At 43.2% G+C, this 27,860-nt stretch overlaps 1 protein-coding gene across 5 annotated transcripts in view; it reads left to right on the forward strand.

Annotated features, from left to right (window-relative positions):
* The first annotated feature begins 1,584 nt into the window (after positions 1 to 1,584).
* The window catches only part of LOC121571377 (tektin-2), a 28,477-nt gene continuing 2,201 nt past the window's right edge, over positions 1,585 to 27,860 (forward strand). The window contains exons 1-8 of one of the 5 annotated variants that reach the window (XM_041882794.1): positions 1,585 to 4,080; positions 4,184 to 4,260; positions 6,596 to 6,772; positions 7,063 to 7,188; positions 7,402 to 7,607; positions 13,931 to 14,074; positions 24,619 to 24,733; positions 25,092 to 25,199. In XM_041882794.1, the coding sequence (XP_041738728.1) occupies positions 6,617 to 6,772; positions 7,063 to 7,188; positions 7,402 to 7,607; positions 13,931 to 14,074; positions 24,619 to 24,733; positions 25,092 to 25,199 (855 nt within the window). In that variant the 5' untranslated portion in view covers positions 1,585 to 4,080; positions 4,184 to 4,260; positions 6,596 to 6,616. The other 4 variants (XM_041882795.1, XM_041882791.2, XM_041882792.2 and 1 more) reach the window with 4 other exon arrangements.

Consider the following 27,860-nt stretch of genomic DNA (forward strand, 5'->3'; position numbering starts at 1 on the left):
ATATTGTAAAGTGGTTATCCCACTGGCTATAAGGTGAATGCACCAATTTGTAAGTCGTTCTGGATAAGAGCGTCTGCTAAATTAGGTAAATGTAAATGTAATGTCAGAGCAAAAACCAAGCCATGAGGTCGAAGGAATTGTCCGTAGAGCTTTGAGACAGGATTGTGTTGAGGCACAGATCTGGGGAAGGGTACCAAAAAATGTCTGTAGCATTGAAGGTCCCCAAGAACACAGTGGCCTCCATCATTCTTAAATGGAAGAGGTTTTGGAACCACCAAGGCTCTTCCTAGAGCTGGCCGCCCAGCCAAACTGAGCAATCGGGGGAGAAGGGCCTTGGTCAGGGAGGTGACCAAGAACCCGATGGTCACTCTGACAGAGCTCTACAGTTCCTCTGTGGAGATGGGAGAAACTTCCAGAAGGACAACCATCTCTGCAGCGCTCCACCAATCATGCCTTTATGGTAGAGTGGCCAGACGGAAGCCACTCCTCAGTAAAAGGCACATGACAGCCCGCTTGGAGTTTGTCAAAAGGCACCTAAAGACTCTCAGACCATGAGAAACAAGATTATCTGGTCTGATGAAACCAAGATTGAACTCTTTGGCCTGAATTTCAAGCGTCACGTCTGGAGGAAACCTGGCACCATCCCTACGATGAAGCATGGTGGTGACGGCATCATGCTGTGGGTATTTTTTTCAGCGGCAGGGACTTGGAGACTAGTCAGGATCGAGGCAAAGATGAACGCAGCAAAGTACAGAGAGATCCTTGATGAAAACCTGCTCCAGAGTGCTCAGGACCTCAGACTGGGGTGAAGGTTGACCTTCCAACAGGACAACGACCCTAAGCACACAGCCAAGACAATATCAGGAGTGGCTTCGGAACAAGTCTCTGAATGTCCTTGAGTAGCCCGGACTTGAACCCGATCGAACATCTCTGGAGAGACCTGAAAATAAATAGCTGTGCAGCGATGCTGCCCATCCAACCTGACAGAGCTTGAGAGGATCTGCAGAGAAGAATGGGAGAAACTCCCCAAACACAGGTGTGCCAAGCTTGTAGCGTCATACCCAAGAAGACTCGATGCTGTAATCGCTGCCAAAGGTGCTTCAACAAAGTACTGAGTAAAGGGTCTGAATACTTATGTAAATGTATATTTCTGTGTTTTATTTGTAATAAATGTGCAAACATTTCTAAACCTATTTTTGCTTTGTCATTATGGGGTATTGTGTGTAGATTGATGAGGGGGAAAAAACGATTTAATCAATTTTAGAATAAGGCTGTAATGTAAGAATATGTGGAAAAAGACAAGGGGTCTGAATACTTTCCGGAGACACTGTATATTTGTATATTTAAAATATGTAATAATATAATGAATACCACTTATTTTTGCTAATACATTCTATAAAAATAGAACAATAATGATGAAAATAATGAAATAAAGAAGACGTTAGGAATATAGTCACTAATAATAATCCAAATGTAATAATATAATAGACTGTTTATTTCCTGGTTGCTAAAATTCTAATTGTTCCCCTAAATTCAGTTTGTGACAAAACAAGCAAGAGAATCATAGTACCATCTAAACTGCTGTGAAATATATTTTCAATAACCAAAAATATTGTATTTTCAGCTTTTTTAAGCTGGTGTACAAAACCGAAAGTAAACGTTGCAAACAGAAACTTATGAACGGGAAGCCTAGAAATAGCGCACATAGAATAGATCAACCGCTTCTTAAACTTGCTTTCAATGAGAATGACATATCTATAACTCACATTTCTATGTGCATTTGGTTGGGTCGCCCATAAAGTTACAGCTGCATTTAAATGACCTACTGTGTGGGGGGAATTTTGTTTTTTTGTGGCAGCTGTTGTCTTATTGTGTAGTGACTGATTTGATTGGATGAACCTCCCGCTATTTCCCATCACCCTCCTCTCTGTTCATTGAACTAACAATCTCTGGAGAGTAGCCTAGCTTCCATTCAGTAGGTTCCATTCATCTCACAGAGCCTGGTCTTCTAGAACCTGTAGTGAATGTGACCTCCATTTTGATTGTTAATTTCCTTCAAAAACATTTGTCTGATTGTGTGCATCTCTCAAAGTTTTTCGTGGGGAAGGGGTGAAGGTTTATCCTTGGACAGAATAGTCTGTAGACTGTGCCTTTTCCTGATGGTGCTGAAAACAAGTAAATCAAAGATCTTACTTTCAAAACATTGAGGGCAATATGCCCATGTCTACATTGATACGTATATATTGATACATGAAAATACTGTACTGTCTGTGTGTATGTGTGTGCCTGGCTGTCTGTTTGTGACACTGACATACAGTATAAGAACACAACAATATGCAGAACCAACCAGTTTTGAGGTGTCAGGACCAAAATGCTTGTGGGGATGGTAAGGTAGGCAGGCACTCGCGTGGCACAACCAAAAAAGTGATATTTTAGACCGCCACCCTCCTCAGGTGGCAAACAGTTTACTGTAATGCATGGGATTTTCACCCCTGGTTCCCTTTTGTTTAAACCTTTTAGTAGATAGATGTTCAGTGATGGTCTTCTACCCAAAGTGAACAGCAATAAACAAAGTGATCTTTAGGCTCTGAGCAACTAGCTGTTGGGGTTACACCAGGGATGCTTCCCAAATGGCACCCTATTCCCTATATAGTGCACTACTTTTGACCAGAGCCATTTGGGACACCCAAAGTACACCTCTTCTTTTTAATTACTATCCTGTAAGAGCCATTTGAATACCATTTGCCACATGTTGGATGGTAAATGCTTTCAAACTCCTTGCCGATGTCCCAAATGGCACCCTATTCTCTTTTTAGTTCACCCTACCAAATGGCACCCTATTCTCTTTGTAGTGCACTAATATTGGCTCTGATCAAAAGTAGTGCACTATATAGCGAATAGGGTGCCATTTGGAAAGTAACTCTGGTGGTGACGACCCCCCCAAAAATGCATTATATTTAGAACCACTGCTCTGGCATGTATTCCAGGCCTAGACCACTGCCCAACCATTATATTCCAGGCCTAGACAAAAATGCATTCTATTTAGAACCACTGCTCTGGCATGTATTCCAGGCCTAGACCACTGCCCAACCATTATATTCCAGGCCTAGACAAAAATGCATTCTATTTAGAACCACTGCTCTGGCATGTATACATTTCTTCTCAAGATCCTTATTGAAAGATCTTAACATGTTACAGCAAGAGGTTTACAAACAGAGAACAACATGCAGTGGTCCAGTTGTCACCAGTGCCTGCTTGCCTAGGAAAGGATTCCTCAGAACATCTCCAAACCCTGCACCTCTATTATGGTTGGCTGCATATCGTACTTAATAAGATACAAATGACAAATTGCTTTGGTAACAATATGCACATTTTTTTTTGCAAATACTTTTTTGGTCTTTGTCTGATCCTGGTCCTAAGTTGAGCCTTTTTATTTGGTCGTCATATGTACTTGTTTTAATTAAATACTGTATGTATGAAGTCTGTGTTGGTGTATTCATTGAGAGAATGGATGTGATGTATGTTGATTCTTGCAGTTTTCTGCTTCATTCCTAGCCAGACAGATACTGTAGCTACGGTATTCAACTGTGATGGTGGAGTTACACTTAAATGTGTAAGATTCTATTATGTAGTTCTTCATCTAAATTACTTAGTTGTACTTCTAGAACTAGAGTAAGACCACCGATGGCTTCACTGAAAAGAAAAGCATATAGGGGGGCACTAGTAGCCTAGGATACTGGATACAGCAGAAACATTTATTTCTCCAAGTTGGAGACTAATCTGTCGCCAACAATTCTATTTGGGTACCTTTTTGCATCATCTGACAGTCATGGAGCTCCACATTATGATGTAGGATGCATTGTTGCGTCGTCGGACAGTCACAAAGACTGATGTCAATCACTAAAGCCCTTCGAATGGCTATTTGTTTAACGTTGCCATGGCATTTTAATTATTTAGTAGTCGTGTTTGACTAGTTGCATCTGTGCGTTACCTGGAGACAGTCTACAAGAGCTGGTGAGACACAGGTTATGGACCACCGGTGCAGACACTCCAGGATATCCGCAAATTCGAGAGCTTTGGGTAAGTAAATATAGTTCGAAAGTTCCATTATGTAACAATTTACCTTGTGCCATAATGCCAAAGCTATGTTGAATAATGATATAAATGTTTTGTCTACTTATAGGTTCAATATCAAATTACTTAACACCAATTAATTAGGCTAACTATCAAAACAGAGCCACCATAAAAACAAGACTGCAGGTATGTTTCCATTATTCAAACACCTGATGTTAATTACAGTAGCCTACCACAAACAAGTAGCATGGTCTGTGTGCTGAATTAAGCACACATTTTCCCCCTAGCCTATCTTGTCTAGTTTCAATTTGATTAGGCCTAGTCTCGTTTCTGAGAAAAAGTTGAGTAATAGGAAAGCTGAATTGCAGACATTGGGCGTTTGTCAAAAATGCATACTACCGTGCCTAAGATTTTTACAACTAAACCAAGATAGACCACAGCCCGTCGTTTCAAATGGGAACAAATTAGTTATAGTTTGCAGAACAAGCAAGGAGCTGGGCAGAGCCAAGCACGAGCTTGCGAGATCCTATTGTCGCGTTGTAGCATATTTCCATATTTCCGTTAGGGAACGCCTACTCAGTAAAGTGCGTGCATTCGCCTTTGCACTCATAAACAATGCAATTTTTTACAAGGGGTAAAGTCTACAAAACTTACTCCACTCTGTTCGTAACAGATTCTAGTTTTGGGAACAGAAAACTGTATTGAGATCAAATGTTTCATCGATGAGAAAATGTGCAGAATGTCGGCCAAAATCCATCTCGTTCCAGCTTCTCCCAGTGCCGGACACATGGCTTCCTACTCACTACCATATTTGGTAAGTGGCGGAAACGCCGAGTGGATGCTTCACATTAATACATCCGGTGAAATGTCTGTCTCATTGTTCTATCTATGACCATGCTCCGAGCACGCAAATTGGAGCACGGGAGGGTCGGAGTATGAGTCCAAATAAAATTATGTGAAACAGAGCACTGAGAGTACTTCTCGAATGCCTACTCCATTTGTAAATATTTTAAATCATTGATCGATGCAAGCTTCGACAGAAAGTATGCAAAGAAATGATGCAACCACGTCAAAAAATGATGCAACATTTCTTGAAATCAATGACAATAGCGGACATTATTTGAGCTGTAGCCAGAGAAAATACACTCCGAATTCGGAATGAAATGTTTTCTATTCACATCTAATATGTTGCCTGACTACAATATTTAAACTTGATACGTTAATAAATACATGCTGTGTTAATTTTGGTATGTTTACCTGCCTACGTACTGTAGATAGCAAGCCCAGATAAGTCCTCTGTAGCTCAGCTGGTAGAGCACGGCGCTTGTAACGTCAAGGTAGTGGGTTCGATCCCCGGGACCACCCATACACAAAAAATGTATGCACGCATGACTGTAAGTCGCTTTGGATAAAAGCGTCTGCTAAATGGCATATTACATATTATTACAAGTCCAATAGGGCTAACTGGCTAGCTACCAGTACTGTTAGCTAGCCAGATAGCCACGAAGAAGCGTTAGCTAGCTACTCACGAAGAATTGACATTATCTTGCATAATATTCGTTTTAGGTCATTTTTGCCTGTCTAAGTAGCTGGCTAGCTAGATGATTACAATTCGCATATCTAGCTGATAATTATGAAGCAAAACGTTTGCTTTGTGTATATCTAGTTTCGTCTATTGTTGCTATTGTCCTGGCTGGAAAAGGGTTCGTGAATGGGGGTGGTGAAGCATGAGGTACTGCAGTAAGGGGAGTGCGAGTGCTTCTCGAATGTATTGTTTTATCAATTCTCCACACTCGTCCACACAAGAACGTACTCTGCATGAGAGCACGGTAGTATACGAACATATTGAGAAACACCCATTGTTTTATGGCCATGATAAGACATTGTGCATTGATCTACTGTTATGGCTCATAATCCTATTAGGCAATACTGTTCTCTGAGTAATGACATGAAAGGGAATTAATTGTTCCACATAATGACTTTCATACTGAAGTTAATTAATGTTAAGTGGTATTGAGGCATTCAATTCCAGAGAGCAGCAGGTGCATCTCCCAGCACAACCTTCCCATCCATGTATGAGCTATCAAATGTCCCTGAGCTTTAGACGCAGTGCAAGCTAGCCCATCTCTTCCCATTCAATAAGTTTTCATATAGCCTAAAAGCTAGTCTTAATCAACTAAAGGTTGCTTTTGAACAGAGGTTATGCAAGTTCATTTCCTCCTTGAGTGAGTAATGGTTTGATCATTTGGCTGTGGGTAGAGAGGGTGGAAATACACTTTCATGCAAATTATGACTCCAAACAGATCATTACACATCACTGACAGCACTATTCCCACAACCTCCCCAAACATCACGTCATATCAAATGTAAAAATTTTGACAATACTTGTCCCTCATGTAAACAGTCTGTGTCCCAAATGTCAGCCTATTGCCTATAGTGCATTACTTTTGATCAGGGCCCATAGAGTTCCATCAACTCGTTTCCAGTCTCATCATACCTGTGTGTCACCTGTTTCATTTAGTCCTGTGACTCTGTGAGGACCATGGCCACGCTAAGTGCCAAGCCTGGGCTCAGGTACAGTGTGTCCGACTGGGACACCAGTAACAAGCAGATATCTGACACAGCAGAACACAGGCGACACATCTCACACAAGACACGTCAGGAAGGGAGGGCCTTACGCAATGAGACAACCAGCAAGGTAAGACATTGTGACTATGTAATGAAACAACCAATTCAGTAAGGTCTTGCTTGACTTTGTGACTGTTACATTGGCCTATACAGACAGAGCCTAATAAATTAGTTTCCACATCATCAATTGTCAGGGACTATTATTTATTCTCATCACAGGTATTCATGCAATCTCTCTCTCCTTTTCTCTCTATCCTCTCTCTCACTCTCCCTCTTTCTCCCCCCTCTAACTCGTTCTCTCTCTCCGCTCTCGGTTTATCTCTCTGTCCCTCATCTCTCTCTCTACCTCATCTCCCACAGACTAACTGGGATACGAGTGACAGCTCTCGCAGGCTGAGTGATAGGATCTGGGATATCTCCCGCTGGAGAGAGACTTTGGAATCATGCGCACAGGAAGTGGAGAAAGAGATGGATGCCTTAACCCTGGTGAGATTTGCAATTCAATTTCAGATTAGTATTAATCTGGCATGCAGTTGTTTCAATGTAAAAACAGAAAGTGTGAAGTACCTGGTAAAAAAAAATAACATTCTGGCAGCTTTCTACATTTATCAGACTTTGCAATAAACCAGGTTTTAGGGTGATGTATTGACGTGCTAGTACAGCGTAGGTGAGTTTGGCTGCTCTGTCTCTGTGTCTCAGGGGAAGGAGGAGACTGAGCGGGCACTGGCGGCCACCGCTGTGCCTCTGGAGGTCACGGTGGAGTGCCTGACCCGGAGGGAGGGTCGCCGCGGCAACGAGCTGGTCAGCGACCCAGTGGAGGCCCAGCTGAAGAAGGAAGTGGAGATGATCGACGGAGCACAGCGGGTGCTTCAGCAGCGCATCGACAAGGCCTTCGAGCAGCTGTGGTAAGAAACCGTTTGACCGATGTTGCATCCCAAATGGCACCCTATTCCCTTTATAGTGTACTACTTTTGCCCAGAGTCCTATGTGCCCTGGTCAAAAGCAGGGGTTGGAACGGGTTCAGCGAACAGACCCGAAAACCACGACATAACTACATATGAGGAACAGAATCAGAACCGAGAATGAAAGTGATCTATACTGAACCCGGTTTATAATGTTATTTTACGTTATAAAGCGCTCACTCAAACTTATTCCAGTGTCTGCCTGTTTGCCAGCTGAAAATCTTTGCCAGTGTGTGCAGACTACCTGCCCCTCCCCCTCTGAAGCATAGTCTAGTAGCCTACTGACGTTACAAGAGTGATTCACAAATTAGGGAGAGAGATTTATAATTGGAGAAGAATGGATTAACCTTTTCAATGCTAATTAAGGATTTAAAATCAAATGTATTTATAAAGCCCTTTTTACATCAGCAGATGTCACAAAGTGCTTATACAGAACCCAGCCTAAAAACCCCCATAAAAGCAATGCAGATGTAGAAGCACGGTGGCTAGAAAAAACTGCCTAGAAAGGCAGGAACCTAGAAAGAAAGCAGGCTTTGAGGGGTGGCCAGTCCTCTTCTGGCTGTGCCGGGGGGGAGATTATAAGAGTACATGGCTATTAAGGCCAGATCGTTCTTCAAGATGTTCAAACGTTCATAGATGAGCAGCAGCGTCAAATAATAATCAAAGTGGTTGTAGAGGGTGCAACAGGTCAGCACCTCAGGACTAAATGTCAGTTGGCTTTTCAGAGCTGAGCATTGAGGTCGAGACAGCAAGTGCGGTAGAGAGGGAGGTAGAGAGGGAGAGAGTGGAATTAAACAGCATGTCCGGGACAAGGTAGCACGTCCGGTGGACAGGTCAGGCTTCCATAGCCGCAGGCAGAACAGTTGAAACTGGGGCAGCAGCACGACAAGGTAGCACATCTGGTGTACAGGTCAGGGTTCCATAGCCGCAGGCAGAACAGCAGAAATGGACAGGGACAGCCAGGAGTCATCAGGCCTGAGGCATCGTCCTAGGGCTCAGGTCCTCCGGGAGAGGTGGGAAAGAGATGGGAGAATTAGAGGGAGCATACTTAAGATCACACAGGACACCAGATAAGACAGGAAAATTACACCAGATAGGACAGACTGACCCTAGCCCCCCCGTCACATAGACTATTGCAGCACAGATGCTGTAGACTGGGTTCGGGGGACACTGTGGCCCCATCCAACAATACCCCCGGACAGGGCCAACCAGGCAGGATATAACCCCACCCACTTTGCCAAAGCACAGCCCCCACACCACTAGAGGGATATCAACAGACCACCAATTTACTACCCTGAGACAAGGCTGAGTATAGCCCACGAAGATCTCCCCCACCGCACAAGCCCGAGGGGGGGGCGCAAAACCGGACAGGAAGAACACGTCAGTGACTCAACCCACTCAAGTCGAGTATAGCGAAAAAAGGCACGACATGATGCAGCCCTCCTAGGGACAGCTTGGAAGAGCACTAGTAAGCCAGTGACTCAGTCCCCGTAATAGGGTCAGAGGCAGAGAATCCCAGTGGAGAGAGGGGAGCCGGCCAGGCAGAGATAGCAAGGGTGGTTCATCACTCCAGTGCCTTGCCATTCACCTTCGCTCCCATGGGCCAGACTACACTCAATCATAGGACCTAATGAAGAGATGAGTCTTCAGTAAAGACTTAAAGGTCGAGACCGATGGATAGGCAGACCATTCCATAGAAATGGGTCTCTATAGGAGACAGCCCTGCCTCCAGCTGTTTGCTTAGGAACAATAAGGAGGCCTGCATCTTGTGACCGTAGCGTACGTGTAGGTATGTATGGCAGGACCAAATCGGAGAGATCGGTAGGAGCAAGTCCATGTAAACCTTGAAATCAGCCCTAGCCTTAACAGGAACCCAGTGTAAAGAGGCTAGCACTGGAGTAATATGATCAAGTTGTCAGTTGATCAGTCAGTTGATCAACTGACTGATCAGTCAGTTGTTTCTCCAACTCGTCTGTCTTGTCTCCCTCATCTGCTCTCCTCCCTCTTGATCCTTCACTCTGTCCTTTTTCTCCATCGTTCTCACCCCTACCTCTCCTCCTCTTCTCTCCCTCTTCGTTCTCACCCCTACCTCTCCTCCTCTTCTCTCCCTCCCCGTTCTCACCCCTACTTCTCCTCCTCTTCTCTCCCTCCTCGTTCTCACCCCTACCTCTCCTCCTCTTCTCTCCCTCCTCGTTCTCACCCCTACCTCTCCTCCTCTTCTCTCCCTCCTCGTTCTCACCCCTACCTCTCCTCCTCTTCTCTCCCTCCTCGTTCTCACCCCTACCTCTCCTCCTCTTCTCTCCCTCCTTGTTCTCACCCCTACCTCTCCTCCTCTTCTCTCCCTCCTCGTGGTCCACCCCTACCTCTCCTCCTCTTCTCTCCCTCCTCGTGGTCCACCCCTACCTCTCTTCTCCTTCATTGGCTCAGTCACTCTAAAATGTATGCACGCATGACTAAGTCGCTTTGGATAAAAGCGTCTGCTAAATGGCATATTATATATATTATTATATATTATATTATTATATATTATATATTATATTATATTATATTATATATCAAATGTTTTGGTTCTAATCAAGATTCCAGCAGGTTGTATTTAGCACTAACTGAAGTGTATTTAGTGCTTTATCTGGGTAGCCGGAGAGTAGAGCGTAGTCTAATCTGGAAGTAACAAAAGCATGGATTAGCTTTTCTGCATCATTTTTGACAAAAAGTTAGATTTTTGCAATGTTACGAAGATTGAATAAAGCTGCCCTTGAAATATGTTTGATATGTTCGTCAAAAGAGATATCAGGGTCAAGAGTAACGCTGAGGTCCTTCACAGTTTTATTTGAGACAACTGCACAACCATTGTGATTAATTGTCTGATCAAACAGCAAATCTCTTTATTTCTTGGGATCTAGAATTAGCATCTCTGTTTTGTCCAAATTTAAAAGTAAAACATTTGCCGCCATCCACTTCCTTATGTCTGAAACACAGGCTTCCAGGGTAGGCAATTTTGGGACTTCACCATGTTTCATCGAAATGTACAGCTGTGTGTCATCTGCATAGCAGTGAAAGTTGACATTTTGTTTCCGAATGACATCACCAAGAGGTAGAATATATATAGTGAAAACAATAGTGGTGCTAAAACGGAACCTTCAGGAACACCGAAACTTACCATTGATTTGTCAGAGGCAAAATGATATCTTTCCAACAGATAAGATCTAAACCAGGCAAGAACTTGTCCGTGTAGACCATTTAGGGTTTCCAATCTCTCCAAGCGAATGTGGTGATTGATGGTGTCAAAAGCGGCACTAAAGTAATTTAGCACCTTCACGAGTGCGGTCTCACTACTATGATGGGGTCTAAAACCAGACTGGAGCATTTCAAATACATTATTTGTCTTCAGGAAGGCAGTGAGTTGCTGTGCAATAGCTTTTTCAAAATTGTTTGAGAGGAATGGGAGATTCGATATATGCCGATAGTAAAAAAAAAAAAAAAAAGTTTGGCACACATCTGGAGGATAGGGAGCCATTTATTATGTTCAACATAGGAGGGCCAAGCACAGGAAGTAGCTCTTTCAGTAGTTTATTTGGAATAGGGTCCAGTAGGCAACTGGACGGTTTAGAGCCCCATTACTATTTTCGTGTATGTATCGAGAGATACAGGATAAAAAAACTTGAGTGTCTCCATTGATCCTAGGTCGTGGCAGTTCTGTGCAGACTCAGGACAACTGAGTTTTGGAGAAATACACATATTCAAAGAGGAGTCCGTAATTAGCTTTCTAATTATCATGATCTTTTCGTCGATGTGAAGGCCATCCTCACTTGTGGAATGCTGCTTTTTAGTTCGCTTTGCGACAGTATCAAAAATACATTTTGGATTGTTTTTATTCTCTTTATTCTCAGGTTGGAAAAGTAGGCTGATCGAGCAGCAGTGAGGGCTTTTCAATATTGCATGGTACTGTCTTTTCAAGCTAGTCGGAAGACTTCAAATTCGGAGAATCGCCATTTCCGTTCCAATTTTCTGGAAGCTTGCTTCAGGGCTCGGGTATTTTCTGTATACCAGGCAGCTAGTTTCTTGTGACATGGTTTTTGTTTGTAGAGGTGTGACTGCATCTAAGGTATGACGCAAGGTTAAGTTTAGATCCTAGGTTAGTTGGTTAACTGCATTTTGTACTCCGACTTCCTTGGGTAGGTGGAGGGAGTCTGGAAGGGCATCTAGGAATCTTTGGCTTGTCCGAGCATTTATAGCATGGCTTTTGATAATCCTTGTTTGGGGGTCTGAGCAGATTATTTATTGCGATTGCAAACGTAACAAAATGGTTGTCTGATAGTCCAGGATTATGAGGACAAACATTTAGATCCACAATATTTATTCCATGGGACAAAACTAGATGATTGTGGCAATGCGTAGGTCCCCGAGACATGTTGGATAAAACCCACTGAGTTGATGATGGCTCCGAAAGCCTTTCGGAGTAGGTGTGTGGACTTTTCAGTGTGAATATTGATGTAGGCTGCATAGATTTCATGACTAGAAGCTCAAAAGAAGAAAACACCGTCATTTTTTTCTTCGTAAATTTAAATTTGCTGTCTTAAAGGTTAGCAACACCTCCGCCTTTGCGGGATGCGTGGGAGATATGGTCACTAGTGTAACCAGGAGGAGAGGCCTCATTTAACACAGTAAATTAATCAGGCTTGAGCCATGTTTCAGTCAGGTCAATCACATCAAGTTGATGATCAGTGATTAGTTCATTGACTATGACTGCCTTGGAAGTGAGGGATCTAACATTAAGTAGTCCTATTTTGAGATGTGAGGTATTATCACAATCTCTTTCAATAATGACAGGAATGGAGCAGGTCTTTATTCCAGTGAGATTGCTAAGGCGAACACTGCCATGTTTAGTTTTGCCCAACCTAGATCGAGGCACAGACACGGTCTCAATGGGGAAAACTGAGCGGGCTACACTGACTGTGCTAGGGGCAGACTCCACTAAGCTGGCAGGCTGGCTAACAGCCTGCTGCCTGGCCTGCACCCTCCAGCTAGGATGGATTCTGTCACTCCTCAGCAGGCCAGGCTTGGCCTGTTTGTGCAGGAGTCCCAGAAAGAGGGCCAGTTATCTACACATTATATATTTTGGGAGGGAGAGAAAAAAGTTTTCAACCAGCGATTGATTTGTGCGAGTCTGCTGTGGAGCTCATTACTCCCCCTAACTGGGAGGGGACCAGAGACAATTACTCGATGCCAACACATCTTTCTAGCTATGTTACGCGCTGAAGCTATGTTGCACTTGGTGACCCTTTGACTGTTTCATCCTAACATCGTTGGTGCCGACCTGGATAACAATATCCCTATAACAATATCCCTATACCATCTGCACTCGCCAGTTTTAGCCTCAGCCAGCACCATCTTCAGATTAGCCTTTACGTCGGTAGTCCTGCCCCCTGGCAAACAATGTATGATGGCTGGATTATTATTTTAAATCTAATATTGTGGGTAATGGAGTCAGATTCGGCGGCTCAGACCCTGTAACGGGTGGTTAGACCTGTGAAGGCTCGGGCTCTGACTCAGACTTGTTGCTTAGTGGGGAAAACCGGTTGAAAGTTTATATCGGCTGAATGAGCGACACCGGATGAGCATACCGACAGCATTTATTTCCAGAATCCATGAGAAAATTGTCCGGCTGTGGGGACTGTGGAGGGGGATTAATACTACTACCTGTATTTACTGGTGGCATCGATGCTGTTTCATCCTTTCCTACACGTAAATTGCACTTGCCTAACGATTGCGTCTGAATAGCCAAGCTTGCAACTTGGCTATTCTCACTATATAAGGCGATAGTTCTCCTGTATATTATGAGTACAGCGACTGCAATGAGAAGGCATAATGTTACTTAGCTTTTTCGACCGGAGGAGGTCCAGCAGATCCATGTCCAGATATAGCGTCCTGGGTGAAAAAGTTGAATAAAACATGTTGTGTGAGGACAAAACTAAGACGTTGGTAAACTTGTTAAATACAGAGTTTGATTAAATGGTTATTAAGAGTAAAAAGCGAAAAAGTTTGGCAGGTAGGCAAGTAGCGACAAACTGCACAGCAGCATGGAGACAACGTGGAAGTGCGTTGCGTCACCATGTTAATCATACTATAGTTAATCATACTATAGTTATCACGTTTCACATTTAATTTATTAACTACAAAAAGGTAAGACATGTTTTTATTTAAATTCTGGTGCCACTCTCACATATTTTGCCGTCTCAGTACTTATCATTGGCTGTTATCTCCAGTCTTCTTCAGGAGTCCCGGCAGCAGCTGTCCCATGACCTTCAGAACAAGATGGAGGCCCAGGACATTGACCTCTCCTGCTTGTCACTCACTGTGACATCACCTGAGATTTCCCTGAAGCCCAACCCCCTGCGCATTCCCATAGGGTGAGCTGGAATGAGGGTGTGCGGTACAATACAAATAAATACTAGGCCTTCTGAATTTCGGAGCAGGATATCTAGATCAAACCTACTTACCCTGTTTTGTCAATGAGCACCTCGTACAATTGCAATTCTTACATGCATATGCATGTCTAATTAGCTACAATATTAATTCACCAGGCACTCAACTCATCCAATTATGTTCTGCAATGCCACCACTTGCCTTTCAAATGAATTGAATGTACCTGTAACAGTGAAGGCTCATCAGAGGAAGGGGAGGACCATCCTCCTCAGTGAATTTCATTTTTTTTTGCTAAAACTATACTAAATATATTCACGTCAACAAATAATTCATTCTAACACACTGTTTTGCAATGGAGGTCTACAGTAGCCTCAGCAGCACAGTAGCCTCAGCAGCACTCTGTAGGGTAGCACCATGTGTAGCTGGAGGACAGCTAGCTTCTGTCCTCCTCTGGGTACATTGACTTTAATACAAAACCTAGGAGGCACATGGTTCTCACCCGCTTCTATAGTCTAACACAGTAATTATGACAACTTCCAGAGGACGTCCTCCAACCTATCAGAGCTGTTGTAGCATGAACTGACATGTTGTCACCCAATCAAAGGATCAGAGAATGAATCTAGTACTGAAAGCATAAGCTACAGCTAGCTAGCACTGCAGGGCATAAAATGTGGTGAGTAGTTAACTCAAAGAGAGAGAAAGACAATAGTTGAACAGTTTTTAACAAATTAATTTCCTAAAATTAAGGAGAAGCAAGAAGGAGAGAGAGAGCTGGCTATATTTGGTTGTCATTTTTTAAATTTTCACTTTCACTTAGCTAGCGAATCCAGCTAGCCTACTCAAACACCCGGCTCAAACTTACTTACTTGCTGACTTTATTGTCCCCATGGGGAAATGTTGTTGCAGTATCATGTACACGTTTAAAGTGGGGTTTAAATACAGTAGAAAACAAATTGACAATACAACATTCATAACAGTTACATACCAATAAAAAGAGACTAGCCTGCTGGCCTTACTGGGTCGATAGGAACATTAGCCCAGTTGTTTAGGAGGGATATCACACCTGCCACAAATGATTGTCTAGTTCTGTTTTTCCTGCCGGGGGGTGCCCTATACCTGCACCCAGAGGGGAGTAGTTCAAAGTCCGGGTACAGGGGGTGGCTTGGGTCTAAAATAAATTTGTGAGCCTTGCTGAGGGCCCTGACCTTAAAGATCTCATCCAAGCCTGTCTGTTTGACTCCAAGTACCTTGCTTGCTGTGGTGATAATCCTTCTCAGCATATTTTTCTGGCTGACAGTGGCATTGCCAAACCAACAAACAGAGAGGGATGCTAAGTTAGCTAGCTGGCTATGGCTATCCAACACTGGAACTTTCAAGTCAAGATAACCTTTTGGTTTTAATTTATTGCCACTGGGGCCCGCCGGTGTAACTGCTAAACTGCTTTCTGACTGTTCACTGGACTACATGATTGTAGCGGGTTTACTAATGCGTTAGTTCTAGTAGCTATGTTGACTTTGCCGTGACAATGATGTAGGCTGTGTGTAGCTGTTAGCGGTCACGATATGAAGGTTTGGCTTGGATAGGTTTTTTCACCTGGTCAAAGACAGCTGATGTGTTGTGCACTGAAGTCCACAAGCGAAGGGAAAAGTTGAGAGGAGGAGAGTGCGTAGATAGTTGCGAGAAGGAATTATATATATATATATACACACACACAGTTGAAGTCGGAAGTTTACATACACTTAGGTTGGATTCATTAAAACGTGTTTTTCAACCACTCCACAAACTATAGTTTTGGCAAGTCCGTTAGGACATCTACTTTGTGCATGACAAGTAATTTTTCCAACAATTCAAATCAAATCAAATCAAATCAAATTGTATTGGTCACATGCGCCGAATACAACAGGTGCAGACATTACAGTGAAATGCTTACTTACAGTCCTTAACCAACAGTGCATTTATTTTAAACAAAAAAGTAAGAATAAAACAACAACAAAAAAGTGTTGAGAAAAAAAGAGCAGAAGTAAAATAAAGTGACAGTAGGGAGGCTATATATACAGTAAAATAAAGTGACAGTAGGGAGGCTATATATACAGGGGGGTACCGTTGCATAGTCAATGTGCGGGGGCACCGGCTAGTTGAGGTAGTTGAGGTAATATGTACATGTGGGTAGAGTTAAAGTGACTATGCATAAATACTTAACAGAGTAGCAGCAGCGTAAAAAGGATGGGGTGGGGGGCAGTGCAAATAGTCCGGGTAGCCATGATTAGCTGTTCAGGAGTCTTATGGCTTGGGGGTAGAAGCTGTTGAGAAGTCTTTTGGACCTAGACTTGGCACTCCGGTACCGCTTGCCGTGCGGTAGCAGAGAGAACAGTCTATGACTAGGGTGGCTGGAGTCTTTGACAATTTTGAGGGCCTTCCTCTGACACCGCCTGGTATAGAGGTCCTGGATGGCAGGGAGCTTTGCCCCAGTGATGTACTGGGCCGTACGCACTACCCTCTGTAGTGCCTTGCGGTCAGAGGCCAAGCAGTTGCAATTGTTTACAGACATATTTTTTCACTTATAATTCACTGTATCACAATTCCAGTGGGTCAGAAGTTTACATACAATAAGTTCACTGTGCCTATAAACAGCTTGGAAAATTCCAGAAACTGATGTCATGGCTTTAAAAGCTTCTGATAGGCTAATTGACATAATTTGAGTCAATTGGAGGTGTACCTGTGGATGTATTTCAAGGCCTACCTTTAAACTCAGTGTCTCTTTGCTTGACATCATAGGAAAATCAAAAGAAAATCAGCCAAGAGGGGGGGCGAAGAACACCATCCCAACCGTGAAGCACGGGGGTGGCAGCATCATGCTGTGGGGGTGCTTTGCTGCAGGAGGGACTGGTGCACTTCACAAAATAGATGGCATCATGAGGAAGGAAAATTATGTGGATATATTGAAGCAACATCTCAAGACATCAGTCAGGCAGTTAAAGCTTGGTCGCAAATGGGTCTTCCAATGGACAATGACCCCAAGCATACTTCCAATGTCGTGGCAAAATGGCTTAAGGACAACAAAGTCAAGGTATTGGAGTGGCCATCACAAAGCCTTGACCTCAATCCTATAGAACATTTGTGGGCAGAACTGAAAAAGCGTGTGCGAGCAAGGAGGCCTACAAACCTGACTCAGTTACACCAGCTCTGTCAGGAGGAATGGGCCAAAATTCACCCAACTTATTGTGGGAAGCTTGTGGAAGGCTACCCGAAATGTTTGACCAAAGTTATACAATTTAAAGGTAATGCTACCAAATACTAATTGAGTGTATGTAAACTTCTGACCCACTGGGAATGTGATGAAATAAATACAAGCTGAAATGAATCATTCTCTCTACTATTATTCAGACATTTCACTTTCTTAAAATAAAGTGGTTATCCTAACTGACCTAAGACAGGGAATCTTTACTAAGATTAAATGTTAGGAATTGTGAAACTGAGTTTAAATGTATTTGGCTAAGGTGTATGTAAACTTCCTGTGTGTGTGTGTGTGTGTATATATATATATATATATATATATATATATATATATATATATATATATATATATATATATATATATCAGTGGGGAAAAAAGTATTTAGTCAGCCACCAATTGTGCAAGTTCTCCCACTTAAAAAGATGAGAGAGGCCTGTAATTTTCATCATAGGTACACGTCAACTATGACAGACAAAATGAGAAAAGAAATTCCAGAAAATCACATTGTAGGATTTTTAATGAATTTATTTGCAAATTATGGTGGAAAATAAGTATTTGGTCAATAACAAAAAAGTTTCTCAATACTTTGTTATATACCCTTTGTTGGCAATGACACAGGTCAAACGTTTTCTGTAAGTCTTCACAAGGTTTTCACACACTGTTGCTGGTATTTTGGCCCATTCCTCCATGCAGATCTCCTCTAGAGCAGTGATGTTTTGGGGCTGTCGCTGGGCAACACGGATTTTCAACTCCCTCCAAAGATTTTCTATGGTGTTGAGATCTGGAGACTGGCTAGGCCACTCCAGGACCTTGAAATGCTTCTTACGAAGCCACTCCTTCGTTGCCCGGGCGGTGTGTTTGGGATCATTGTCATGCTGAAAGACCCAGCCACGTTTCATCTTCAATGCCCTTGCTGATGGAAGGAGGTTTTCACTCAAAATCTCACGATACATGGCCCCATTCATTCTTTCCTTTACACGGATCAGTCGTCCTGGTCCCTTTGCAGAAAAACAGCCCCAAAGCATGATGTTTCCACCCCCATGCTTCACAGTAGGTATGGTGTTCTTTGGATGCAACTCAGCATTCTTTGTACTCCAAACACGACGAGTTGAGTTTTTACCAAAAAGTTATATTTTGGTTTCATCTGACCATATGACATTCTCCCAATCCTCTTCTGGATCATCCAAATGCACTCTAGCAAACTTCAGACGGGCCTGGACATGTACTGGCTTAAGCAGGGGGACACAGCAGGATTTGAGTCCCTGGCGGCGTAGTGTGTTACTGATGGTAGGCTTTGTTACTTTGGTCCCAGCTCTCTGCAGGTCATTCACTAGGTCCCCCGTGTGGTTCTGGGATTTTTGCTCACCGTTCTTGTGATCATTTTGACCCCACGGGGTGAGATCTTGCGTGGAGCCCCAGATCGAGGGAGATTATCAGTGGTGTTGTATGTCTTCCATTTCCTAATAATTGCTCCCACAGTTGATTTCTTCAAACCAAGCTGCTTACCTATTGCAGATTCAGTCTTCCCAGCCTGGTGCAGGTCTACAATTTTGTTTCTGGTGTCCTTTGACAGCTCTTTGGTCTTGGCAATAGTGGAGTTTGGAGTGTGACTGTTTGAGGTTGTGGACAGGTGTATTTTATACTGATAACAAGTTCAAACAGGTGCCATTAATACAGGAAACGAGAGGAGGACAGAGGAGCCTCTTAAAGAAGAAGTTACAGGTCTGTGAGAGCCAGAAATCTTGCTTGTTTGTAGGTGACCAAATACTTATTTTCCACCATAATTTGCAAATAAATTCATTAAAAATCCTACAATGTGATTTTCTGGAATTTTTTTTCTCAATTTGTCTGTCATAGTTGACGTGTACCTATGATGAAAATTACAGGCATCTCTCATCTTTTAAGTGGGAGAACTTGCACAATTGGTGGCTGACTAAATACTTTTTTTCCCCACTGTATATATATATATATATATACAGTGGGGGAAAAAAGTATTTAGTCAGCCACCAATTGTGCAAGTTCTCCCACTTAAAAAGATGAGAGAGGCCTGTAATTTTCATCATAGGTACACGTCAACTATGACAGACAAATTGAGAAAAAAAATCCAGAAAATCACATTGTAGGATTTTTAATGAATTTATTTGCAAATTATGGTGGAAAATAGGTATTTGGTCACCTACAAACAAGCAAGATTTCTGGCTCTCACAGACCTGTAACTTCTTCTTTAAGAGGCTCCTCTGTCCTCCACTCGTTACCTGTATTAATGGCACCTGTTTGAACTTGTTATCAGTATAAAAGACACCTGTCCACAACCTCAAACAGTCACACTCCAAACTCCACTATGGCTAAGACCAAAGAGCTGTCAAAGGACACCAGAAACAAAATTGTAGACCTGCACCAGGCTGGGAAGACTGAATCTGCAATAGGTAAGCAGCTTGGTTTGAATAAATCAACTGTGGGAGCAATTATTAGGAAATGGAAGACATACAAGACCACTGATAATCTCCCTCGATCTGGGGCTCCACGCAAGATCTCACCCCGTGGGGTCAAAATGATCACAAGAACGGTGAGCAAAAATCCCAGAACCACACGGGGGGACCTAGTGAATGACCTGCAGAGAGCTGGGACAAAGTAACAAAGCCTACCATCAGTAACACACTACGCCGCCAGGGACTCAAATCCTGCAGTGCAAGACGTGTCCCTGCTTAAGCCAGTACATGTCCAGGCCCATCTGAAGTTTGCTAGAGTGCATTTGGATGATCCAGAAGAGGATTGGGAGAATGTCATATGGTCAGATGAAACCAAAATAGAACTTTTTGGTAAAAACTCAACTCGTCGTGTTTGGAGGACAAATAATGCTGAGTTGCATCCAAAGAACACCATAGCTACTGTGAAGCATGGGGGTGGAAACATCATGCTTTGGGGCTGTTTTTCTGCAAAGGGACCAGGACGACTGATCCGTGTAAAGGAAAGAATGAATGGGGCCATGTATCGTGAGATTTTGAGTGAAAACCTTCCATCAGCAAGGGCATTGAAGATGAAACGTGGCTGGGTCTTTCAGCATGACAATGATCCCAAACACACCGCCCGGGCAACGAAGGAGTGGCTTCGTAAGAAGCATTTCAAGGTCCTGGAGTGGCCTAGCCAGTCTCCAGATCTCAACCCCATAGAAAATCTTTGGAGGGAGTTGAAAGTCCGTGTTGCCCAGCGACAGCCCCAAAACATCACTGCTCTAGAGGAGATCTGCATGGAGGAATGGGCCAAAATACCAGCAACAGTGTGTGAAAACCTTGTGAAGACTTACAGAAAACGTTTGACCTGTGTCATTGCCAACAAATATATATATATATAGTACAGTCAAAAGTTTGGACACACCTACTCATTCAAGGGTTTTTCTTTATTTTTACTATTTTCTACATTGTAGAATAATAGTGAAGACATCAAAACTATGAAATAACACATATGGAATCATGTAGTAACCAAAAAAGTGTTAAACAAATCAAAATATATTTTGTATTTGAGATTCTTCAAATAGCCACCCTTTGCCTTGATGACAGATTTGCACACTCTTGGCATTTTCTCAACCAGCTTCACCTGGAGTGCATGTGGGAACTCCTTCAAGACTGTTGGAAAAGCACTCCAGGTGAAGCTGGTTGAGAAAATGCCAAGAGTGTGCAAAGCTGTCATCAAGGCAAAGGGTGGCTATTTGAAGAATCTCAAATATAAAATATATTTTGATTTGTTTAACACTTTTTTGATTCCATATGAATTATTACATAGTTTCGATGTCTTCACTATTATTCTACAATGTAAAAATAAAGAAAAACCCTTGAATGAGTAGGTGTGTACAAACCTTTGACCGGTAGTGAGTGTATATTTGTATATATACACTGCTCAAAAAAATAAAGGGAACACTAAAATAACACATCCTAGATCTGAATGAATGAAATAATCTTTTTAAATACTTTTTTCTTTACATAGTTGAATGTGCTGACAACAAAATCACACAAAAATTATCAATGGAAATCAAATTTATCAACCCATGGAGGTCTGGATTTGGAGTCACCCTCAAAATTAAAGTGGAAAACCACACTACAGGCTGATCCAACTTTGATGTAATGTCCTTAAAATGAGGCTCAGTAGTGTGTGTGGCCTCCACGTGCCTGTATGAGGATGGTATGAGGCCCCGACGTCCACAGGTGGGGGTTGTGCTTACAGCCCAACACCGTGCAGGACGTTTGGCATTTGCCAGAGAACACCAAGATTGACAAATTCGCCACTGGCGCCCTGTGCTCTTCACAGATGAAAGCAGGTTCACACTGAGCACATGTGACAGACGTGACAGAGTCTGGAGACGCCGTGGAGAACGTTCTGCTGCCTGCAACATCCTCCAGCATGACCGGTTTGGCGGTGGGTCAGTCATGGTGTGGGGTGGCATTTCTTTGGGGGGCCGCACAGCCCTCCATGTGCTCGCCAGAGGTAGCCTGACTGCCATTAGGTACCGAGATGAGATCCTCAGACCCCTTGTGAGACCATATGCTGGTGCGGTTGGCCCTGGGTTCCTCCTAATGCAAGACAATGCTAGACCTCATGTGGCTGGAGTGTGTTAGCAGTTCCTGCAAGAGGAAGGCATTGATGCTATGGACCGCCCATTCCCCAGACCTGAATCCAATTGAGCACATCTGGGACATCATGTCTCGCTCCATCCACCAACGCCACGTTGCACCACAGACTGTCCAGGAGTTGGCGGATGCTTTAGTCCAGGTCTGGGAGGAGATCCCTCAGGAGACTATCCGCCACCTCATCAGGAGCATGCCCAGGCGTTGTAGGGAGGTCATACAGGCACGTGGAGGCCACACACACTACTGAGCCTCATTTTGACTTGTTTTAAGGACATTACATCAAAGTTGGATCAGCCTGTAGTGTGGTTTTCCACTTTAATTTTGAGGGTGACTCCAAATCCAGACCTCCATGGGTTGATAAATTTGATTTCCATTGATAATTTTTGTGTAATTTTTTTGTCAGCACATTCAACTATGTAAAGAAAAAAGTATTTAATAAGATTATTTCATTCATTCAGATCTAGGATGTGTTATTTTAGTGTTCCCTTTATTTTTATGAGCAGTGTATATACAGTGGGGAGAACAAGTATTTGATACACTGCTGATTTTGCAGGTTTTCCTACTTACAAAGCATGTAGAGGTCTGTAATTTTTTATCATAAGTACACTTCAACTGTGAGAGACGGAATCTAAAACAAAAATCCAGAAAATCACATTGTATGATTTTTAAGAAATTAATTTGCATTTTATTGCATGACATAAGTATTTGATACATCAGAAAAGCAGAACTTAATATTTGGTACAGAAACCTTTGTTTGCAATTACAGAGATCATATGTTTCCTGTAGGTCTTGACCAGGTTTGCACACACTGCAGCAGGGATTTTGGCCCACTCCTCCATACAGACCTTCTCCAGATCCTTCAGGTTTCGGGGCTGTCGCTGGGCAATACGGACTTTCAGCTCCCTCCAAAGATTTTCTATTGGGTTCAGGTCTGGAAACTGGCTAGGCCACTCCAGGACCTTGACATGCTTCTTACGGAGCCACTCCTTAGTTGCCCTGGCTGTGTGTTTCGGGTCGTTGTCATGCTGGAAGACCCAGCCACGACCCATCTTCAATGCTCTTACAGAGGGAAGGAGGTTGTTGGCCAAGATCTCGCGATACATGGCCCCAACCATCCTCCCCTCAATACGGTGCAGTCGTCCTGTCCCCTTTGCAGAAAAGCATCCCCAAAGAATGATGTTTCCACCTCCATGGGATGGTGTTCTTGGGGTTGTACTCATCCTTCTTCTTCCTCCAAACACGGCGAGTGGAGTTTAGACCAAAAAGCTATATTTTTGTCTCATCAGACCCCACATGACCTTCTCCCTCTGGATCTTCCAGATGGTCATTGGCAAACTTCAGACGGGCATGCGCTGGCTTGAGCAGGGGGACCTTGCGTGCGCTGCAGGAATTTAATCCATGACGGCGTAGTGTGTTACTAATGGTTTTCTTTGAGACTGTGGTCCCAGCTCTCTTCAGGTCATTGACCAGGTCCTGCTGTGTAGTTCTGGGCTGATCCCTCACCTTCCTCATGATCATTGATGCCCCACGAGGTGAGATCTTGCATGGAGCCCCAGACCGAGGGTGATTGACTGTCATCTTGAACTTCTTCCATTTTCTAATAATTGCGCCAACAGTTGTTGCCTTCTCACCAAGCTGCTTGCCTATTGTCCTGTAGCCCATCCCAGCCTTGTGCAGGTCTACAATTTTATCCCTGATGTCCTTACACAGCTCTTTGGTCTTGGCCATTGTGGAGAGGTTGGAGTCTGTTTGATTGAGTGTGTGGACAGGTGTCTTTTATACAGGTAACGAGTTCAAACAGGTGCAGTTAATACAGGTAATGAGTGGAGAACAGGAGGGCTTCTTAAAGAAAAACTAACAGGTCTGTGAGAGCCGGAATTCTTACTGGTTGGTAGGTGATCAAATACTTATGTCATGCAATAAAATGCAAATTAATTACTTAAAAATTATACAATGTGATTTTCTGGATTTTTTTTAGATTCCGTCTCTCACAGTTGAACTGTACCTATGATAAAAAAATTACAGACCTCTACATGCTTTGTAAGTAGGAAACACTGCCGATTTTGCAGGTTATCAAATACTTGTTCTCCCCACTGTATATGTGTGTGTGTGTGTGTGTGTGCGTACAATGAGCAAAGTGATCATGCTGTTTTTATGTGGCTGCTATGAAAGTTAACTGTGTTTGCGTGTGATCAGGGGTGTATTCATTCCGCAGTTTCCGTTGAGAAACAAATCTTAAACTGAAGCAAACAAAACGGGGATAAACAAACCTGAATTTGTCCAATAGAACTCACATTTGCAACTGTTGGACTAATGATTACACCTTAGATCAGCTAGATGCAGGCAAGAGTGTGCAAAGCGGTATTAAACGTGTCAATGTCTGTCACCTTGATTACTGATAATTCTCTCAACCTGTGCATCTACGTTGTAAACTTTCATTCATAGGCTAGGTTGTAGCAACCTTATGATGGGTACAGGGAAATTTGAGTATCATGTAGTAGCCTAAACATTGAGCTGGGTGAATGGAATATGAATGATAGTCATCCAATATGCTATAATAGAAATAAGGCCATGCTCATAAAATGTTTTATCATCCTCCCTCATCTTAGACGGTACCGACCGCCACTGCTGTAAAATACCTGTACCTGAATGTGTAAATGTGCTGTTGCAGTTCCACCACCCCCCAGCAGTGGGAGCAGTTCAGCCAGTACAACGTGGCCCGAGCTCAGGAGGAGATGCAGGCGTCACTGCAGCTGAGGGACGACATGAGTGTCACCAGGGTACAGGTGTGAAATGGGGCCTGGGGTAGGGCTAGAGGAGTGTAGCGTTACCATATGGCCAGCCCTATACCAATAGCACTTTTCTGTATTGGCTCCTATAAAACAGCACTGTTTCTGTCTGCGTCCCAAAAGGCACCCTATTGCCTTACTTTTGACCAGGGCCCAAAGGGTCAAAAGTAGTGCACTACTTAGGGAATAGGGTGCCATTTGGGATGCACACTGACTGCTTTCACAGCGCTCTCTGTTGTGTGTGATATCTGATAGGGTCTGGTTCTGCTTCATAGATATTGCTAGATTGTGTGCGTGTAAGACTAGTGAAAGTTAGGTGAAGATGATGTGTGTTATCTGTGTTGTCATCCCTCAGTTGCAGAATGAGCTGGATACTCAGCGCATCGCCACAGAGTTCGCCATCCGTAAACGCACTCACCACCTAGAGCAGGCCTGCGACGAGACGCAGTGGCAGATGAAGAGCGTGAGTCGTCCTAACCTTTCTCCACCCCTTCTTCCTCCTCGGTGCCAAACTGATTTTGTCAATGTTGAAGACATGCAAGGCTTGAACTTGCAGAATTAGGCACAAAGCCTTAAGCTGCGGGTCAAAATGAACTGTGGCTTGGCCTGACCTGGCTTGACAGTGAGGTCAAATGTTTAGAAGACTGGCCAGGATTAGGGCTGTTACGGTGACCGTATCACGAGTCATAATTTTAATTTTAGTCATTTAGCAGACGCTCTTATCCAGAGCGACTGACAGTTAGTGAATGCATACATTTTTTTATACTACACAGTCATGCACTTGTCCCTCAAATTCTAAAGGAATTCTTTCAGCTGGGTTCACCGTACTGCACCGTTTAACTCCTGAGTGGCGCAGTGGTCTAAGGCACTGCATCGCAGTGCTAACTGTGCCACTAGAGATCCTGGTTCGAATCCAGGCTCTGTCGCAGCCGGCCGCGACCGGGAGACTCATGGGCGGCGCACAATTGGCCCAGCGTCGTCTAGGGTAGGGGAGGGAATGGCCGGCAGGGATGTAGCTCAGTTGATAGAGCATGGCGTTTGCAACGCCAGGGTTGTGGGTTCGATTCCCACGGGGGGCCAGTATAAAAAAAAAAAATATATATATATATGTAATCACTAACTGTAAGTCGCTCTGGATAAGAGCGTCTGCTAAATGACTAAAATGTAAATGTAAATGTTTAATGGAAACATCTGGATAGGTTAGTAGGGTTATATATTCTAAGGTTCTAGCATTGGTCAGGACAAATTTTCCATTCTCTATTAACTCCACTATTTTATGGTGTGTGTGTGTATTGTTACCGGATATCCCATGGTAATGGTGGATGCTTTATCATATGCATATTGTAGTGCAGCTAAGCCTTGATAACAGGGTGGGTATCCCTGGGCGACAGAGTCCAATTTAGTACTGTAATATGCAATGGGTTGTTTACGTCTTCCACTGCATGTTTCTTGCATAAGTATTGCCGGCGCATACCTATCACATCTATTTGCCACGTACAGCAGGAATGGTTTTGTATAATAATAATATAATAATATGCCATTTAGCAGACGCTTTTATCCAAAGCGACTTACAGTCATGTGCGCATACATTTTTACATACGGGTGGTCCCGGGGATCGAACCCACTACCCTGGCGTTACAAGCGCCATGCTCTACCAATTGAGCTACAGAGGACCATAATCTGGAGCTGCCAGAGCCGGAGCGGACTGCATCTCTTTTTTCAGTGTTTCAAGACTTGCTCTAAGGTCTAGCTGTCCTGCTTCCTTCATAATTTCTCGCAGAGGAGCTGTCTTAACCACATACTCCTCTATCCAGTCTGAGCTGAATCCAGTCATTCCTAAAAATGTAATCATCTGGGCCACTGTTTGAGGAAGTGGTGCTTTGCTAATCCCTTCTAGTTGTCCTGGTGCTATCGCCTTTGTTCCATGCGCTATTGTTCGTCCTAGGTATTCAACTTGGGATTGGCAGTAGTGGAGTTTTGTTTTTGACACCTTGTGTCCTCCTTCTGCCAGTCGTTTTAAGACCTTAATGACAGTCAAATTCCACGTGACCATTTAGTCACGGTAATTAGGATTCTCCAAGCTCTGATGCTGTTTATGGTCATTAGTAGCCTACCAAACTTGCTAACTGCCTGGTATTCAGCACTCTATTGTCCCTCTAATCTCTCTGACATCAATGCAAATGTAATCGAAAATCTAATCAAACACTTCATGAGAGCCCATGAGCTCATGTTGCGCAACATTTCTATAGGCTATGCATTGCGTGAGAAAACAGAGTGATGGCCTCTTTCTATAGGCTTACTATATTTATTTCTCAACTTTCCTAATATTAAGCACATTGCTTCTCTTTACAACAGGAGTATAGCCTACCTGGCTGGCATGAAAATGAACTACGGGAAAAGCGTCCTCCATTCACTATTTAAGTGCATATATGACATGTATATTTTTCCCCTGCTTCGAGACAGGAGCATGATAATGGTCCATTCTAAATCAAAACAAATTTCACACATATATTATTTAGTATGTGTAAAGACAAGATTAAATCAAGAATAGTCTGATGGGTGAGAATATTAGCCTATCGTTTGTGAATTATATATTATCACTTGTGAATGATGCCGAGCTAAAGGCAAGAAACAGCGCATACCTTTTTTTGCGACTTTTTAAAATCATAGTCGCACACCTCGTATAGCCCATAGGCCTATATGTTTTGATAAGGTTTGTATCACAACTAAAGTGGCCAAATAACTTCTTAAAATGAAGCACATTAATCCGCTTTACAACGGGTGTAGAGCCTAACTGGCATACATACGCAGCACCTGAGTTTCAAGTTTGGGGAAGATAATTTTCACCACAAAAATGCACCTTTATAATAAAAGCATTACATGCATAATCGTATTTGCGGTCACTTTTGAGAATGGTGTTTTTCTGCTAATAGGAATCTTTGCGCTTATAGCGTACTGCCGTGTGCGTATTGCTGCGCTTATAATGTGAATAAATAGCCTAATAGTTTAGCAACATTTTAAGCTAAACGTTCTGATCTGTTGCGTCGACCTCATTGCCAAAAAACGTTTTTGGGATGCTAGTGGTTGTATTAATTTGGGATCTATCTCACCCAACAACTGTCCC

This window comes from Coregonus clupeaformis, chromosome 8 (assembly GCF_020615455.1).
Source record: "Coregonus clupeaformis isolate EN_2021a chromosome 8, ASM2061545v1, whole genome shotgun sequence".
Taxonomy (NCBI): Eukaryota; Metazoa; Chordata; class Actinopteri; order Salmoniformes; family Salmonidae; genus Coregonus; species Coregonus clupeaformis.